Below are 19,701 nucleotides of genomic sequence, written 5' to 3' on the forward strand. Positions count from 1 at the left end.
ATTATTCTACCCAGCACGGATCTCATTCAGATTCGATGGATAAATTAAAACCTTTACAGACAAGCAAAAATTAAGAGAATTCAGCACCACCAAACCAGCTTTATAACAAATCCTAAAGGAACTTCTCTAGGTAGGAAACACAAGAGAAGGAAAGGACCTACAATAACAAACCCAAAACAATTAAGAAAATGGTAATAGGAACATACATATCAATAATTACCTTAAATGTAAATGGATTAAATGCTCCAACCCAAAGACATAGACTGGCTGAATGGATACAAAAACAAGACCCGTATACATGCTGTCTACAAGAGACCCACTTCAGACCTAGGGACACATACAGACTGAAAGTGAGGGGATGGAAAAAGATATACCATGCATATGGAAATCAGAAGAAAGTTGGAGTAGCAGTTTTCATATCAGACAAAGCAGGCTTTAAAATAAAGACTATTACAAGAGACAAAGAAGGACACTACATAATGATCAAGGGATCAATCCAAGAAGAAGATATAACAATTATAAATATATGTGCACCCAACATAGGTGTACCTCAATACATAAGGCAAATGCTAATAGCCATAAAAGGGGAAATTGACAGTAATACAATCATAGTAGGGGACTTTAACACCCCACTTTCACCAATGGACAGATCATCCAAAATGAAAATAAATAAGGAAACACAAGCTTTAAATGGCACATTAGACAAGATGGACTTAATTGATATTTATAGGACATTCCATCCAAAAACAACAGAATACACTTTCTTCTCAAGTGCTCATGGAACATTCTCCAGGATAGACCATATCTTGGGTCACAAATCAAGCCTTGGTAAATTTAAGAAAATTGAAATCATATCAAGTATCTTTTCCGACCACAACACTATAAGACTAGATAGCAATTACTGTAAAACATACAAACACATGGAGGCTAAACAATACACTACTAAATAACCAAGAGATCACTGAAGAAATCAAAGAGGAAATTAAACAATACCTAGAAACAAATGACAATGAAAACACGACAACCCAAAACCTATGGGATGTAGCAAAAGCAGTTCTAAGAGGGAAGTTTATAGCAATACAATCCTACCTCAAGAAACAAGAAACATCTCAAATAAACAACCTAACCTTACACCTAAAGCAATTAGAGAAAGAACAAAAAAAACCCCAAGGTTAGCAGAACAAAAGAAATCATAAAGATCAGATCAGAAATAAATGAAATAGAAACAAAGAAAACAATAGCAAAGATCAATAAAACTAAAAGCTGGTTCTTTGAGAAGATAAACAAAATGGATAGACCATTAGCCAGACTCATCAAGAAAAAAAGGGAGAAGACTCAAATCAATAGGATTAGAAATGAAAAAGGAGAAGTAACAACTGACACTGCAGAAATACAAAGGATCATGAGAGATTACTACAAGCAACTATATGCCAATAAAATGGACAACCTGGAAGAAATGGACAAATTCTTAGAAAAGCACAACCTTCAAGACTAAACCAGGAAGAAATAGAAAATATAAACAGACCAACCACAAGCACTGAAATTGAAACTGTGATTAAAAATCTTGCAACAAACAAAAGCCCAGGACCAGATGGCTTCACAGGCGAATTCTATCAAACATTTAGAGAAGAGCTAACACCTATCCTTCTCAAACTCTTCCAAAATACAGCAGATGGAGGTACACTCCCAAGCTCATTCTACGAGGCCACCATCACCCTGACACCGAAACCAGACAAAGATGTCACAAAAAGAGAAAACTACAGACCAGTATCTCTGATGAACATAGATACAAAACTCCTCAACAAAATACTAGCAAACAGAATCCAACAGCACATTAAGAGGATAATACACCATGATCAAGTGGGGTTTATCCCAGGAATGTAAGGATTCTTCAATATACACAAATCAATCAATGTGATACACCATATTAACCAATTGAAAGATAAAAACCATATGATAATCTCAATAGATGCAGAAAAAGCTTTCGACAAAATTCAACACCCATTTATGATAAAAACTCCAGAAAGCAGGCATAGAGGGAACCTACCTCAACATAATAAAGGCCATATATGACAAACCCACAGCCAACATCGTTCTCAATGATGAAAAACTGGAACCATCTCCTCTAAGATCAGGAACAAGACAAGGTTGCCCACCCTCACCACTGTTATTCAACATAGTTTTGGAAGTTTTAGCCACAGCAATGAGAGAAGAAAAAGAAATTAAAGGAATCCAGATCGGAAAAGAAGAAGTAACACTGTCACTGTTTGAGATGCCATGATACTAAACATGGAGAATCCTAAAGATGCTACCAGAAAACGACCAGAGCTAATCAGTGAATTTGGTAGAGTAGCAGGATACAAAATTAATGCAGAGATCTCTTGCATTCCTATACACTAATGATGAAAAATCTGAAAGAGAAATTAAGGAAACACTCCCATTTACCATTGCAACAAAAAGAATAAAATACCTAGGAGGAAACCTACCTAAGGAGACAAAAGACCTGTATGCAGAAAACTATAAGACACTGATGAAAGAAATTAAAGATGATACAAACAGATGGGGAGATATACCATGTTCTTGGATTGGAAGAATCAACATTGAGGAAATGACTAAACTACCCAAAGCAATCTACAGATTCAGTGCAATCCCTATCAAACTACCAATGGCATTTTTCACAGAACTAGAACAAAAGAATTTCACAATTTGTATGGAAACACAAAAGACCCCGAATAGCCAAAGCAATCTTGAGAAAGAAAAACAGAGCTGGAGGAATCAGGCTCCCTGACTTCAGACTGTACTACAAAGCTACAGTCATCAAGACAGTATGGCATTGGCACAAAAACAGAAATATAGGTCAATGGAACAGGATAGAAAGCCCAGAGATAAACCCATGCACATATGGTCACCTTATCTTTGATAAAGGAGGCAAGAGTATGCAATGGAGAAAAGATAGCCTCTTCAATAACTGGTGCATAGATGGACAGCTATATGTAAAAGAATGAAATTAGAACACTGCCTAACACCATACACAAAAGTAAACTCAAAATGGATTAAAGACCTAAATGTAAGGCCAGACACTATAAAACTCTTAGAGGAAAACATAGGCAGAACACTCTGTGACATAAATGACAGCAAGATCCTTTTTGACCCACCTCCTAGAGAAATGGAAATAAAAACTAAAATAAACAAATGGAACCTAATGAAACTTAAAAGCTTTTGCACAGCAAAGGAAACCATAAAGAAGACCAAAAGACAACCCTCAGAATGGGAGAAAATATTTGCAAATGAAGCAACTGACAAAGGATTAATCTCCAAAATTTACAAGCAGCTCATGCAGCTCAATATCAAAATAACAAACAGCCCAATCCAAAAATGGGCAGAAGACCTAAATAGACATTTCTCCAAAGAAGATATACAGATTGCCAACAAACACATGAAAGAATGCTCAACGTCATTAATCATTAGAGAAATGCAAATCAAAAGTACAATGAGATATCATCTCACACCGGTCAGAATGGCCATCATCAAAAAATCTACAAACAAGAAATGCTGGAGAGGGTGTGGAGAAAAGGGAACTCTCCTACACTGCCGGTGGGAATGTAAATTGATACAGCCACTATGGAGAATGGTATGAAGGTTGCTTAAAAAACTAAAAATAGAACTACCATATGACCCAGAAATCCTGCTACTGGGCATATACCCTGAGAAAATCATAATTCAAGAAGAGTCATGTACCACAGAGTTCACTGCAGCACTATTTACAATAGCCAGGACATGGAAGCAACCGAAGTGTCCATCGACAGATGAATGGATAAAGAAGATGTGGCACATATGTACAATGGAATATTAGTCAGCCGTAAAAAGAAACGAAATTGAGTTATTTGTAGTGAGGTGGATGGACCTAGAGTCTGTTATACAGAGTGAAGGAAGTCACAAAGAGAAGAACAAATACCGTATGCTAACACATATATATGGAATCTAAAAAAAAATGGTTCTGATGAACCGAGGGGCAGGACAGGAATAAAGACGCAGACGTGCAGAATGGACTTGAGGACACGGGGAGGGGGAAGGGTAAGCTGGGACGAACTGAGAGAGTGGCATTGACATACATACACTACCAAATGTAAAATAGATAGCTAGTGGGAAGCAGCCGCATAGCACAGGGAGATCAGCTCTGTGCTTTGTGACCACCTAGAGGGGTGAGATAGGGAGGGTGGGAGGGAGATGCAAGAGGGAGGGGATATGGGGATATATGTATGCATATAGCTGATTTACTTTGTTATACAGCAGAAACTAACATAACATTGTAAAGCAATTATACTCCAATAAAGATGTTAAAGAAAAGAATAAAATAAATGTTAGGAAGGAATGAATGAATGAATAAATAAATGAATAAATGGAAATCAGGAATCCCATTCCAATGTAAAAATAAATAACAAAAAATATTTTAGTAAAGCTTATCCATTCCTGCACCAAACCCCAAACTACATAATCAATAGCTGAGAAAATGCCAATTATCCAGGTCCATTTGAAATATTATTAATCTGAATCCTGAGCAGCCACTAATCAACAGGACAAATTGTGAAATCACTATTTATTTATTTGCCGGGAGGAAGCACTCCCCAACACATTTAATCAGATAGGAACAGCTCAATTTAGGGAGTGAATGGAACAAACGCAGACATTTTTTATAAAATACTAAGGATCCCAAAGAAAGCTCAGGAGAGGTTGCTGGCACCTAAATCGATTCCAAGATCAAATCGGCCCAAGCACCTTAATAAAGCCTGTCATTACACACTCAAACAATATAGACAAAATTATGCTTCAGGTCAAAAGAGGATCGCTTGCAGAAGTCAAGGAAGAATTTTCCCCTCGCCCTTTACTACTGTGCAACTGGCAAGATGCATCCCTGAGTTATTCATTCCCCCTCTCTCTCTCATACGGATAAAGATTAAGTATGTTCCTTGAATGACTGAATGAGAAAGTGGAGCCTTATTAAAGACACTGGATTTTTTGGGTGCTCGTTTCAAGTCTTCATGTAGTCTCCTGACTGCCCAGCACGTCTGCCAGTGCTGTGAGGACACGTCCCCGCTGAACTGTAAACACTTCGAATGAGATTTAATTGAACCACCCCCAACAAAGCTCGCTCTAACCTGGTGTAAGGATTAGAGTAACACAAACAAAGTGCCCGGCACAGAGCCTGGCACACAGTAAGAGCTCTGCAGATGGCTGCTACTTCTTGTTCTCTCAGTGTCCTTAGCACACAGAATGCAGGAAACATGCACCACATGGCATTTGCACCATCCCATGAAATCCTTCTATGTTGTTCCCCTCAGCTTCTCAAAAAAATACTGCCTGGCAACAGTTTTGCATTCAAATGGGAGGACCCGAAGAGAAACTGCCATTAGGTTTCCTCATTTTATTTAACTAAACTGAAAATAAAACCAAAAACACCCTCCTGATACAGAGTTACTATATGCCAGGCACTGTTCCAAGCTTCCCGTATTCAAATAACCCTCACAGCAATGCCATGGAAGTGGGGGCTTTTCTTAATGCCCGTCTCATGGGAGAAAACTGAGGCACAGAAAGGTACCTGCAGTGAGGTCACAGAGCTAGTACATGGCAGAGGCAGGATTAGAAACCAGGCACCCGTGGGCTTCCCTGGTGGTGCAGTGGTTAAGAATCTGCCTGCCAGTGCAGGGGACACGGGTTCGAGCCCTGGTCCGGGAAGATCCCACATGCCGCGGAGCAACTAAGCCCGTGCGCCACAACTACTGAGCCTGCGCTCTAGAGCCCGTGCTCCACAACAAGAGAAGCCACCGCAATGAGAAGCCCACGCACCAAAACAAAGAGTAGCCCCCGCTCGCCACAACTAGAGAAAGCCCACGTGCAGCAACGAAGACCCAAAGCAGCCAAAAAATAAATAAATAAAATAAAATAAAATAAAATAAAAGGAAACCAGGCACCCAAATCGTGAACACAAAGGACGGATTGGCCTGGAAGGTGACTCAGTCTTCAAACTGTGTCTGTGAAATCCTCTTCCCCAGCTCACTTCCTCCAGGCAGATGTGTATTCAACATTGCTGCCTGCAAAGTTTGTTTAGATCTCATCATCTTAATATTACAGCAAAATCTGGGATCCTGATCCATGCCAAGCAACACAGGACAAGCCTCCCCACACACCCAACGGCCTTCGAGCACGGAAGGCCTCCATCCCCTACTCACTGGTCCCACCTTCCAGATCTTCCTAGGGAGCTAGCTCACTGTGGCCCTCAGTATTAGCTCAAGCAAAGGCCTCTGGACACCACAGAGCCCAGTTCAAATGGGGACCGTGAGCAGCAGCACAGAGGGTAAGATTCGTCCAGTGTGCCCGTCCGGTCCCTCAGCTGCCAGGACGCCCAGGACGTGCAGGACAGCGACACAGCACCTGCGGGGCCGGGTCCCTACCAATACTTAGAAGCTGTTACACTCCAATTTCTCTTTTCTGGGCTGAACAGCCCCAATTTCTTTCAGCCTCTTCTTAGAGGCAATATTTCTCAGCCTTCAGTCATTTTCATTGCTCTCCCCTGGCCTCTCTCCAAGATTCTGTACCTTGTTTAAATAGTAAAGGCCAACAGTGAACATGATTTAAGAACAGTCATGCCTGGAAAAGTAACAAAGGCCCAACCAATATGGACTCCAGAAGGTAAACATTTCCTCAAAAAAAAAAAAAAAAAAAAAAGTATTACAATATTAATAATGGAAGGCAGTAAGAATTAGGTTGACCAAATAAAATAATTTCTGTTGCTTGTCATATCATTTCCTCTAATTATGGTGGTGGTTTCTGGGAGACTTCTCTGTCCCGATAAGTCTTCTCAGAAATGGCCTTGCTAGCACTGACATATATACACTACCAAATGTAAAATAGCTAGCTAGTGGGAAGCAGCTGCATAGCACAGGGAGATCAGCTCAGTGCTTTATGACCACCTAGAGGGGTGGGATAGGGAGGGTGGGAGGGAGACGCAAGAGGGAGGGGATATGGGGATATATGTATATGTATAGCTGATTCACTTTGTTATAAAGCAGAAACTAACACAACATTGTAAAGCAATTATACTCCAATAAAGATGTTAAAAAAAAAAAAAAAGACTTTGCTCCTCCTCAAAAAAGACCTAAGCTCTTCTTCTCAGTCCCAGCAATTCTTTCCCTTGATACAGAAATCCTATCATCTTGCGAGAAGGTCATTCGCCCCTTCTCTCAACACCAGCTTTTCCAGAAATAGCACTTCCTTTCCTGACTTCTTCAATTTCTCCTGCTTTTGGTAAGACATCCTCCTGCCTTGGCTGTACTGCCTGCCTCCCCTTTGAGGCCCAGGTAGGACACCATGAACGCGCAGAGCTGCCCAGGCCCCCACATGCAGGATGAAGCCCACCCTGCACTGCTGACTCCTTAGAGATTCAGGGGTGACACCGATCCAGTTCCACACAGCAAATCCCTCCACGGAGCTTGGGAGCAGGTGGGACGGGGCCCTGGACCTTCCACGGAGGAAGAATCACATCAAGGGCAAAACAACAACGGGGAGGAGGTGCCAAAGAAATGTGACCTCAAAACAAAGCAGCCCCTAGGACAGGGCCAAACACCTGGATGCTCGCTCGATAAACAAGCTGGTTTGGGGGCCATTTCAAACAACTTTAAAAATTCCTTAATATAACATAATAGGAGAAGGAAGGTGACTACTGAAAAATAGCAAAAATAAAGTCCATGTCCCACCCACACAGAACCAGCCTAGCTGTTGTGGGTGGATCAAGGATGCGCCTGCCCCGGACCTGCCGGCCTCACTCGGCCAGGGGAGAAGCACCGGGGGCTGGAGGGCAGCCACACAGCCTACCTGCCCACTCGCTCTGGTCCTTCTCGCCTCCACTCTCCTGGTCTTTAGCAAGCTCCTCGGGGTCAGCAGCCGCTTCCCTGGGCCCTTCAACATCTTCAATGGCTTCTTCTGAAAGAGAAGAAAAACAAAATGTCAAGGATTAAAAGTAGACAGAAGATGAAGGACTCTTGCCTCCTACTGCAAAGAAGTGCCAACCACAAAACACAGGCAGCCAATGACTGTCCCGCCTCCCCTCCCAGTGGCCCCTGAGATGCCGACCGCACTACGGACAATGCGAGGTCTGGGTAAGCGGCGGGGGCTTTCCTTCCCCACTCGTTGGCGTGAGACCACAACTTGCTCTAGACGTGCGGAAACTTGGTATTTCCAGATGGGTTCTGAATGCCTCATTTGAGCTTTTCTCATTGAAAAGCCAATCCTGTTGAGGAAATAACTCCATCTGATTATCTGAAATCGCATGCAAGTCTTTTACACTTGCAAACGCAAAAAAGGAGCCACAGGTTTGCTTCTTGCCTAGCTCCTACCACACTGCGAACTGGCATTGAACTAGACTAGACCCAATCTTTGATCCCTCATAAGGCCTCTCGGTGCCTGTGCACCTGCCAGACCGTGGCGGGACGTTTTTACAGTCATTCATATTCTGAAGAGTCACAGAATATCAGCGATATGATTTCATCAATGTGAAGAGGTCTAGAAAACAAACATCTGTGGGCACGCCAGGCATCAGTGGCGAGAAGCTAGAGTTGTAGAGAAGGAGAAAAAGTTTATATCAGAATCGTACTCTTCCCTTTTGAAGTCATTCCATTCTTTACCCACCACTGGCTTAAAACGAACCAAGGAAATTCTCTCCAGCTCAACACACAATGCTTTAGTGAACGGAGAAGAATGGTCATTTCCAACATTAGGTTACTCGTGAAGTAAAATGTCACTTACTTGCTGGAGTGGGAATGAAGAGGATATGATTCTCTGGTTGCTGAGGGAAAGGAAGTGAGACATTTCTCCCTTGATCTCCTGGCCCTCGGGATCATTATCTAAAACATTCATTAAGAATGGGCTGGGCTTCCCTGGTGGCCCAGTGGTTGAGAATCTGCCTGCCAATGCAGGGGACACAGGTTCGAGCCCTGGTCTGGGAAGATCCCACATGCCGCGGAGCAACTGGGCCCGTGAGCCACAACTACTGAGCCTGCGTGTCTGGAGCCTGTGCTCCGCAACAAGAGAGGCCGCGATAGTGAGAGGCCCGCGCACCGCGATGAAGAGTGGCCACCGCTCGCCGCAACCAGAGAAAGCCCTCGCACAGAAACGAAGACACGACACACCCAAAAAAATAAATAAATAAAAATTTTTTAAAAAGTTTAAAAAAGAAAAAAAAGAAAGGGCTAAATGAATGAATAAGGCAGGCAAACCAAGGTGGGTTGATGATTAAATTATTAGGAGACTTTGAAGAGCACACCTTCCTGAGTGCGGAGACGCTGAAACCCAGCCACCCACGTCTGTCACCCGAGGCCAGCGCTAGACCAGATCCACGGGACCAGAGGTGACGGTCCAATCTAGGTCCATGAACTTGGAGTTATTCCAACATCACCCTAGGTCCCTCTAGCCCCAACTCTACTTTTCAACATTTCAAGGTGTAGTACCCTCTGACCCTCCAGAAAATAGCTTCTAAATTTCATCTCACAAAGGAAGTAAAAAGAGTTCAAAGTAAATTGACCTCAGAGGGTATATAAAACACTTGAGGAAGAAAGTATCTATTTAGACCCAAATTTTCCTAACTCTTCCCAAAAAGACACTGGAAGACCAAGAGCTGGAAAATGGAACTAGGGATTAGGGAACATGTCTTCATTACCACCAAGAGGGGATGTATGAGGCAGTCATGGGGAACATGGGTGAGAGGAGATACTGCTTATTTTCCTCTCCAACTAAGAGGCTTGCACAAATAATTTCTATGTTGCCTTTCTGTCTCACTGCACAGTCAAGTTAACATCAAGTCTCCCCACGCCCACCCCTAGTTCAAACAGAGAAAAATCAGGCAACCTGGTTTGAAGTCAGTCAGATATACAGCACCATATTAACATGGTACATCCTTCAGTGGAGAAAAAAATATATACGAAGTGTTAGTTGAGCTATAATAAGCAAGTTACACAATGTGCTATATGTACCATCTTAATTATGTTCAGGCAGGATGTTCAATGCACATTTTTAGGCTTTTGTTAAAACTATTCAACACTGTAATTACAAAATCCATCTTTGAAAGGTTATACCAGCAATCAGTCAATCAGTATCAAGTTGAGTCTACCCAAAGTAGCTAGCTCTCTTAAAACATACTCAACTGCCCCAATATATCCTACGATACAAAATATCTGTATTGTATCCATACATTAATCAAATGTGATTATACAAAGAGATGATTCAATAGGCCCTCCTCTCCAGGACACACACACATTATCACCCTAGATGGAGAGTCTGACACCTACAAAATAGGGAACACCCTGATGTGATGAACAGTGTCTGAGGGCGCTGCTCTGCAGAGGAGGGAAAAAACTTACCCACTGGGAGGCTAGCTCCAAGGCCAGTGCCTCTCTCCTATGTATTATGTGGTTGCAGCCACCCAAGCAGAGAGTTAAGAACTCATGGTCATTCTGGCACTGACCTCAGTTCTTTGAACCTTCCTGAACAAATCTACCCAGAGACAAGAGACTGAAGAATAAGCATATCATTCATGCAATGAGCAAGGAAACCGCATGGCCCTTTGTGACTATTCCCAGAGCCCTCGTTCTATGAGCCTAGTTGGGTCTTTGCTTTCTTCCCTCCCTGCCCTGCTGTAAGCAGAAAAGTGAAGGCAGCTGAGCTCCAGTGAGAGGGCAGATGATAGAGGTTAACTCAGGAACTTCTTTTGCTTCTTTTTCTCCTTTTTTTCTTAAAGATTTAAAAACCAAGTCCTCTTCTCTTTAAGTTTTTAGATTTAATATGATCATTTCTGATATATTAAACACCAAAAAGCTGTTATATGCTTGGTGGAAGAAGAAATGATTAAGAAACTCCTGGACAAGCCAGCTTCCTTTACAAGCAGATCAGTATCCTCACCCCCAGCTAGAAAACCAGGTCCCATTCAGCCAAGCAGGTGCTCCCCTGCAGTTCCACATGTGACCTACAGGTGTCGCCCTCTGCATGGCGAGGCCTGGAAGGGCAGCTAGCTGCAGGAGGCAGACACCGTCTGGGCCGCCTAACCTGAGCATGTGGAAATAATACACGTCTTCAAGTGAACTGTCTGGTCCTGGGGAAATAAAATAGGACATTCATAAGCAGTTACACCATCTGTCTTGATACCATCATCATCAACAGCAAGAGGAAAAAATAGCTCTTTAAAATGCATGAAAGCCCAGGCTGACAGTAACCAGAAAACTGTGAGCTCTGAATACCAATAAAGGTAGAGATACGATTCAGAAACAGAGGTATAAACTATGAATTCGTCTGGACAGCCTGGGCCCACAGTGCTCTGTAGGTGGGGTATGTTTTATTGGTCCCCAAAGCCTCCAGCAACCTCACTAAGACCAGTGCCTTGGGCACCCATGGGCAGGGCCTGAGTCTCCCCACGCCAGAACACGTGGGAACCAGGGGCAGGATGACATCCAGCTCTGAAACACTCTGAGCTCCCGCGGCTGGTTGGGTGGCCCACGTTCCCTTTAGGAACGTAGATTTGATACCCACTCGCTCGTAGAGCACAGAGCAGAGGGGAGGCTTTTTCCCTGCCGACCACAGAATGCATTTTCTCCCCCGTGAAGTCAGTGGCAACTGGCTGGGGTCATTACAGAAGTCTGGGGTTTTTTCCCCTATAATATCAGCTACTGACAGATGGTGGGAACAAGTGAAGACCTGATGGACGACAAGCCGGTTTTATCTGGAAAATCCTGTCTTTCCCTCAGAAGACAAAGTTACTTTCCTTCCCCAAGACAGACAACAGCCACTGTGCCATTTTTAAGGCCAAAAAAAAAAAATCAAAACTCTCTTCTCCCCAAAGAATTGAACACTATTTCAGAACCCAACCGGAACACACCAGGAATGCTTTCTCAGGGGCGCAGCCAGGGCCAGGGTGAGGAGGTCATTTCAGATCCCCACGCCTGGCTGGGTCTAGCAGGAAGCAGCAGACCCCGCTCCGACCGAAGGTCTGTTCTTCAGGACACTCCAGACGAGGCGCCTCAAACCACCCCCACCACAGACGCCTGCTTCGTGGCTAAACCCCACAGTAGCCCTCAAACTCGGGCAGCCCTCCTGTTGGGCTATATTTTCATGTTAAAGGGTTAGGGAAATAGAAGCACATCTTGAATAATTGTGAAGTCTGGTGTCCCTTCTGCCTTCAACTTTCATGTAAAAGACCGGCTGAAGGCCTTTAAAAAATCTATTTCCATCACCACCTCTTTTTTACAACTGCTTCTCCCATACAGTGCTCACTAGCACTCACTCATGTCTCCTGGTTAAGGGCAGAGCCCTCAGGTGTTAAGAATTTCAGCAGATAATACAATTCTAAAAGGGAAGGGTGCCTAGGACAGCTTAGGTTTTGGGGGTGATGATACCACAGCTCCAGAAAATTTCCCTTCAGTCAAGGTGGTTTTGCTTACCCCAAATGCAAACTGTTCTCTTCACATACCTTACACTTATCACGTTGGTGAAGGCGACTGCATGACTTCCCAATCTGTGGTGACATCTGCTCCCGAAGGAGGTGTGTGTGCCAACTGGCAACCCCACGGGGATTTGCAACGATTTTATGAACAACCTGGAAATTGGTCTGTGGAAGGAGCACGAGGCAGAAGCAAAAACAGAGGTGGCATCAGCACAAAGTCAGCACCCGCCACCACCGCGCACACTCCGAGTGTGGCACCCAGGAAAAAAAGCACCAGCTGCTAAAAATGGATACTGTTCACCAAATAACTAGGGCTGAGGTCCGTGTCCGCTGGGCGTATTTTACAAGTCACTTAACAGACGCGAAGGAAGGGGAGTCCATCAATGACTGAGATTAGTCCTAACTGTTCCTAACTCTTAACAGGATAATGTGGACTAAGTCAAACCTCCCCCCAAACCTGACAAAGCCCCCCACTGGGCTTCCATGATAGAAATTTGGAAATTCTCCTAAGAACCAGGGTGTCCGTACCCAGGGCTCAGGCGACCGCGTTACTTAAATAATACGCTGGTCTGGGATCCCTGAAGAATGAAATTGTTCTTTCCCTTTTCTTTGCGGGGAGCAACGTTTGAGGGCGGGGGGCGGTAAACTAAAGTGCGTTTGCCTGTTGGCAGGCTCAAGAGCTGAGAAACATTAGCTGTCATGAACCACAATCAAATCAGGTTTGAAATATTTAGCAGTGGCTTGGAAAATGCAGCAGTGCAGCTCTGACAGGCGAGATGTGCACAGACACCCACTTTCCATTATAATGGAAATATCAGGCCTGTTCTGAATATGTATAACCCAGAAAAATGTATTGATTTTTCATTCGGCATTAAAAAAAATGAAATAGCCTGCAGCTGTCAAAAGCCTTTTGTTAAAAGCTCATCTTTCCTGGAATGAGGTTTACCAGAAACAAGTTTTAATTGTATATCGGACCTCTTCTTTGAAAAACAAAATAACCAATCTGCTTACTTTGAAGATAGGGTTAAAGCTCTTCCTTTCCCCATTTTCAACCTAATTAACCAAGGACAACCGCCGAAGTGGGCGGGAAAGGCCCGGCACACTCTGACCAGCAGGAGGGACACGAGGGTGGCGGCTACTTTTGCTGGAGCCTCCATGGTGGTGGCGGAGGGATTCCACGACCGTGTCTTGTCCCCTTGTTCCTGTAACTAGAGACTCACTGTAGGACACCTTGGCCTACATCGGCGGTCCTCTTGCAGCACTGACCGTAACAACTGGAGAATGAAGGCCGAGCCGTCCAGCTTGCCCAACCCTCTCGGCCTCTTGTTATCCACAGGAAACCTCTAATGGCCGGAAGGACGTATTCTACAAAGTATGTACGCTTTACTTTGCAAATAGAGGTCAAATCAAATCCTACAATATGAAAGATGACAGCTGAGGTCTAGATCACTTATCTCGAATAAGATCCAGTGCATTAAAATTCTGCTACAAGAGTAACTTGTAACAGGATGTGATCTGCCTTGGTGACAGAAGACGGCTCTGCTGCCCCCAGCTCGTCACCCTAGCTCTCCTTCCCTCTCCAGGCTGCAGAGGGAGAGGTGAATGGCCGCTAAGTGTGCTGGTCTCCCTCGTGACACTTTGGCAAGTGTGGTCTCACCGGATGGTGACCGCAGGTCCTATCAGTAGGTGACACTCCATGTGCTCTGGGCTATACCGCAAACACACAGTGACTCCCAGACTCAGGATGCAATCATCTACTCCGCAACATCCCCAAACACGCTTTCCAAATGTTAATGCCGTGGTTTTGCTCCACGGTGTCTTTCCAGCCCCGATGACGTGGCTGGAAACTGCCTGAGAGGTAGCTTCGAGCCATTAGGTTTTCTGAGTGACACTACCACAGCCCCAGAAATTCTCCCTTAAATCAAGGTACTTTTTGCCTACCACAAATGCAAACTGTTCTTTTAACACATCAGTCCTTAGACTTAGCATCTTGGTGGAGGTGACTGCATGTTCTCACCATGCACATAAAATAGGGAACTTATACACCTCCCTGGGAGTCCTTTACGGGTAATCCTCTGAATATTATTTTTAATGGCTGGCAAACACTGTCCATTCCGTTTCCTACCTCTTAACAGGGTACAGATTAATTGAAGAAAAAGTCAAATCACCAGATGAAGGGCCCAGGATCCGAGTCAACACTGGTGAGCGGAACACTATGAGATACAACTAACACAGTCCAGGCAGGAGTCCTTGCAGGGGTGAAGGAGGAGGGTAGGAAGGCGGAGCAGGCAGGGGCTCCAAGGCTGGGGCACTGCTTTATGCATCAGAAGTGTGATACTTTCCCACCTTCTCAGGATAAGATGCCATTTCTTCCCCAGCAGACATGAGAACTCCAGTGCACTAACGGAGCCCAAGGCATTCGGTCAACAGTATGCTCTCCAGGTGGACGACAGGCACTCTGACCTCCTGCACTCCCGCCTGCCCGGCCCCTCCAAACCCGCCCACAGGTCTGGGGCACAGAGCACGGGACAGGCAGAGGTGGGTCTCCCGCTCCAGGTCGCCCTTGTCTTCGGCGCTTCCCACTTCCTCAGCCGTCTAAGCTCTCCACCAGGCCAGGCCATCTTGCTGGCTGGGGACTCTTCTCCACCAGCTGGAGTGAAGGGTCAGGGGTCAGCCTGGTAGCCCCACAGGGATCTCCCCACCCCAGGGGATTTTTTTTTTGTTTTAAGTGTGACCAAAGTGCCAACCAGCTGTTTTAAACACAACTGCCCTCTCGAAGATGTCATGTATAAAGAATTTCAGTCCTCTGAGAGGCAAGAGGATGTGAGCGGGAGAGGAACAGGGGACTTGGAAAAGATCAGACCCACTCCCACCCTCCAGTGACATGTTCTTTTTTCACGTGGATCCCTTCAGTGACCATTTTACCACAAGAATTCTTTGCACCACTAGGTGTTCATTTACCGAATACACCTGGGGCCGCCGTGCCTGGAGTTTCTGGACAGAGCGTGCGAGGCGGTGGAGGGCCGCCAGCCTCGCTGGCACGGGGCCGAGGTGAAGCCTCTGCAGGCACAGCGGGCAAAGCCAGGAAAGCCGGGGCAGGGCGGGGGTGGGGAAGCGGGCCCTCGCACCCGCCCTGCCCCTCTCTCCCGCCCCCATCCCACTGCCCCTGGCTTTGGCGCCAGGCTAAAAGAATCAACACTCTGAAGGCAAGGCCGGGTATTATTAAAATGACTAATTGGGGAATAGAGACCATTTACGCTTTTGTATATTTGAAGATCTTGGCCACTGTTGATAGAAACAAGAAAAATGGGGCTTGTGCAGCCTGAGGCGGCCTGGGAAGCTGCAGCCGGTGTGCGCAGCCCTGTGGGAGAAAGAGAGGACCAGGAGGCACGCCTGGGAGAGCCTCTGCATCTGCCTGCCGCTCGGCCTCACCTCTAACATGAGCGTGGGCGCGAGAGAGCGCTTTATGGGTCCACAGCGGCCACGGCCGGCCTAGGCCTCCGGGAGAAAACCGCCCCACTCTGAGCTGTCCTCCCGTGTGCCGTTTCTCCTCTTCCGGGCAAAGCCACTGGGTCATTTGAACAGCTTGTCAAAACCGTGCTAGAATTAAGGGGGTGGGTGGGGTCACGAGAGGAGAAAAAGGGAGGAAACACCTAGAGCCGGTATTGCAACCGGTTCCATTTATCTGTGTTCTCAGCAAAAGCACCTGGGTTGCCCCCTGCAGAAGTGCAGAAAGGATGAAAGCCAATGTGCGGTGACAAAGCACAACGGAACGAAATATGTCGCTGACTCGCCTGGTGGCTATTCCCGGGAAGATTTTTTTTTTTTTTTTTTTAAATAACTGAAAGATGTGAGTTCCAGTTTGTAAAATACAAACCCAAGCCCTGAAATGGTTTCAGAATCCACACTAAACCAGAAATCCAGCTATGTCCCAGGAATCTGAAGAACACCGGGTTCAGCGGGGATTAATTCCCTTGGATTTCTACAAAGCCGTGATTGCTGCTGCTACTTCCACACATGAAATGTAAAAAAGGCAAATTCCCCGAGCATGTTTGTAGCGGAGCGTGATGTGATTGTGTTGTCATTTATGGGAAATAATCGCAGGCCCATCTTTCCCTTCCCCCCCATTTTCCAGTCCAAATAACCATGAAAAATTACACTTCAATGTCAGGGCGACGACAAAGGAGGTGCGCTCTCTGGGAGCTCAGCGGATTTGCAGGGGTTTTTCCTTTCTTTGGACAAAAACTACCTTCAATTGTACTTCATTTAAAACGTGATCTAACAAATGCATTTTGACAAGTCCTTTTCTCTTTTTCTCCTTTCTTTCAAACAGTATTTTGCACAGTTTAACCTCACACCAAACTGGAATGTTCTGGAAAGAAGAGGCGAGCAAAATAGAAGGTCCTTGAAACCAAGAAGAGTGGCTCCCCACTCCCCCATCCGTTAAAAACAAAGTCATGGAGAAAAGTACTGATTCTAACTCGGCGTGCTACTGAGAAAGAGAGGCGGAGGGCAGAAAGTAAATGGTAACGTCTTAACGGCAGAATATCTGATGGGCAAAGGCGAGAAAAGCCAGGGTGAGCGAAGGAGGAGGGTCTCGATGGAGGAAGAATGGCCTCATAAGCCTGCTCATCAGAATAAACCATTTTGTGGATTTGAAAGCATCATCTAAGGTGTCTGGATGTATAGTCAGAACTGGGGGGTCATGACCACATGGGGGTGACGAAGGGAAGCCTCTCTGGTGGGGTACCACTTCCCCCCTCATCCCCCCTCCTCTACAGACAGGGACGTTTTTCAACCCAACAGATCTGCCTGAAAGCTTTTTAACATTCCAGGTGTGAGGACTGAGCAGTCCCTACAAGCAACCATCTTTCAATAACACCCGGTTTGAAATAAACACTGCCAGGCCTCCATGGTTAGAGGGGAGAAGACAAGAGACATAAACACACATGAGTGATAGAAAAAGTGTAAATTAAAAAAATTAACAGTTTCCATTAAAGAAGGCTGGTATCACCTTCTGAGTCAAAACTGACTGGGCTTGTCAGAGAGAGATCTTATGCTTAATGCAAAACAAAACAAAACAAAACCTATGAGGTGTTTCCTAATTTATTTATTTTTACTTGGAAAATGTTGGAAATACATAGATGAAAAAAAAAAGTCAAGGCAGGCCTATAAGTGTACTTAAGCATCTATACACAAATGAAGGTGTATGGGAAATGAACAGGATGTACCAGAAGTGATATTAGATGATGGTGATTAGAATCTAATGGGTATAAGTGAAACCTTGTGGGACGGCTCTGGTAACGGGAACGCCAATGCTGATGGACGCAATCTATACGGGAATGATAGCAAGGAGGGGGGTAGGGGGTGGCCGTGCAGACCCGAGGTGTTACAATGCGGGGGAGACACGATATGACAGCGCCGAAGGGAAAGATGGAATATTTGGGGACAGGACATGCAAAAAAGCAAACTGAAAGAGAAACAGGTAAACATTTTGTAACAGGTAAACATTTCACCAAATGAATAGCACTCAACGGAGAAAGATAAAACCACGACACCAGGGGTTTGAGTCACATGACACACAAATGTGGGACTCGAGTTTCCAGCCCCTTTGTGGCCTCACTGAAGCCCACACCGTCCAAAGGGTCTCTAGCCTATTAAGAAAAGAGCTTTGCCCTGTGAAGCACAGGATGCATGCAGAAATATTAGTCTACTCCCATCCATGGACCGCAGTGTGACGGGCTGACTGTCAATGAGCTTCACTCTGCATGATCATAGGCCAGTTATATGCGCAGCTGGTAAAACCAGCTGATTCATAAAAACAAAGCACAAACAAAGGCTTACACTTTCCAAACCAAATCTGGGAAACAGACATCAGGCTGACTTCAGGCAATGCTGTACCCAGAAAAGCACTGGCTAATAACCCTGCCCTCCCTTGGCCAGACCCAAGCTACACAAAGGTCACCGCAAACGTAACAGCACACATCCCAGAATGCAGTGCTAGAAATGCACATGAACCTGGTGGTGGCCCAGAACAGTATTACACCTCCAAGCACGCTGGGGAGTCCTCAGGTGACTACCACGTGTTCACCACCTGGTACAAGCAGCAAAGAACCTGCCTCTGACTCGAGCTTTTACGGTCACACCCAAGACACTGAAGGATGCATCTTCACGTGGAGAGTCAAAAACTTGGCCAGTGCCCAAAACCATCAAGTCCCCAAATCGGCTTCAGTCTGAAACAACCGGGCAGCAGAAGCAACATGTTTTAGTTGACATTTCCTAGGAAATTGCAAAGAAAGTGAAGCAGGAAGCTGAGGTAAAGAGAAAATCCAAAGGCTCATGTTCAAGAGCTTTCCCGCATTAATGGGAGAAAAAGCAGATGGAACTGCTAAATTGTGGTCATTTTTAACATGCACCTTGTATAGCTCTTTTGTGCCCAAAGGGAGAAAGAAAATTCTTGGATCTTCTTCCTCCTTTTTAGAAACTTCCAAAGTTATGCCAATGGTTGACTATAAAGACTATATTTTAAAAATTTGGATCCTGTACAATGAAATGGTCCTTTTCTACGGTTTAACAAAATGATGCCACCCCTCCCCGCCACCACACCTGCCCTCTCACAATGATTTTAGCTACAGCAGCCCATCCTCAAATCTGCCAGAGCTACTAACTGTATTTTAGTCTCAGCCTTAAGACCCTGTAAGCATCTATTCAGCTTTTCCTCCCATAAGGTGTTTCTTAGACCTAAGAACAGGCTGGTATCCTTTGGAAAGCAAAGCATCCATTACACACCCCCAAGTTTATCCTGCAATATATCTCAAGGCAAAAAAAAACAAACAAACAAAAAAAAACACACAGTCACAATCATCAAGGCAAACAAAGAACTTAAATTCTAGACTCACACTCATTCTCTTTAATGGTGGGAACATTTGTAAACAACTAAAACATGAAACCAAAGAGAAAGAAAATGTTGCCATGAAATGAGAAAGTCATCGAGGATCTGGGCAGAAAGCGCGATTCTGAGACAAACAGTTGGTTCTTGGGACAGGTAGGAATAAGGGAGATATACAAGTTTGTAGCCCACATTTACATTTTAAAGAAACAACTTTGGAGGTTTAAGTTCTTCTGTGTGCACACTGCAGCTGAGGAGAAAGTACCAGAAACCTCTCACAGGGAAATCCTTAAGTTAGAATCCTCCTCAAACTTTCAAAAGTGGACAATTT

The 19,701-nt window shown here is 44.9% G+C and overlaps 1 protein-coding gene across 3 annotated transcripts in view; it reads right to left on the minus strand.

The window, feature by feature from the left end:
* Window positions 1-19,701, minus strand: part of ZFHX3 (zinc finger homeobox 3) — a 423,800-nt gene that overhangs the window by 48,968 nt on the left and 355,131 nt on the right. For all 3 annotated transcript variants that reach the window (XM_082369757.1, XM_082369756.1, XM_082369755.1), the window contains one exon: window positions 7,870-7,977. In XM_082369757.1, the coding sequence (XP_082225883.1) occupies window positions 7,870-7,977 (108 nt within the window). The remainder of the gene's footprint in view (window positions 1-7,869; window positions 7,978-19,701) is intronic.

Source organism: Balaenoptera borealis (genome assembly GCF_965194805.1).
Source record: "Balaenoptera borealis genome assembly, chromosome: 19".
In the NCBI taxonomy this organism is placed as follows: Eukaryota; Metazoa; Chordata; class Mammalia; order Artiodactyla; family Balaenopteridae; genus Balaenoptera; species Balaenoptera borealis.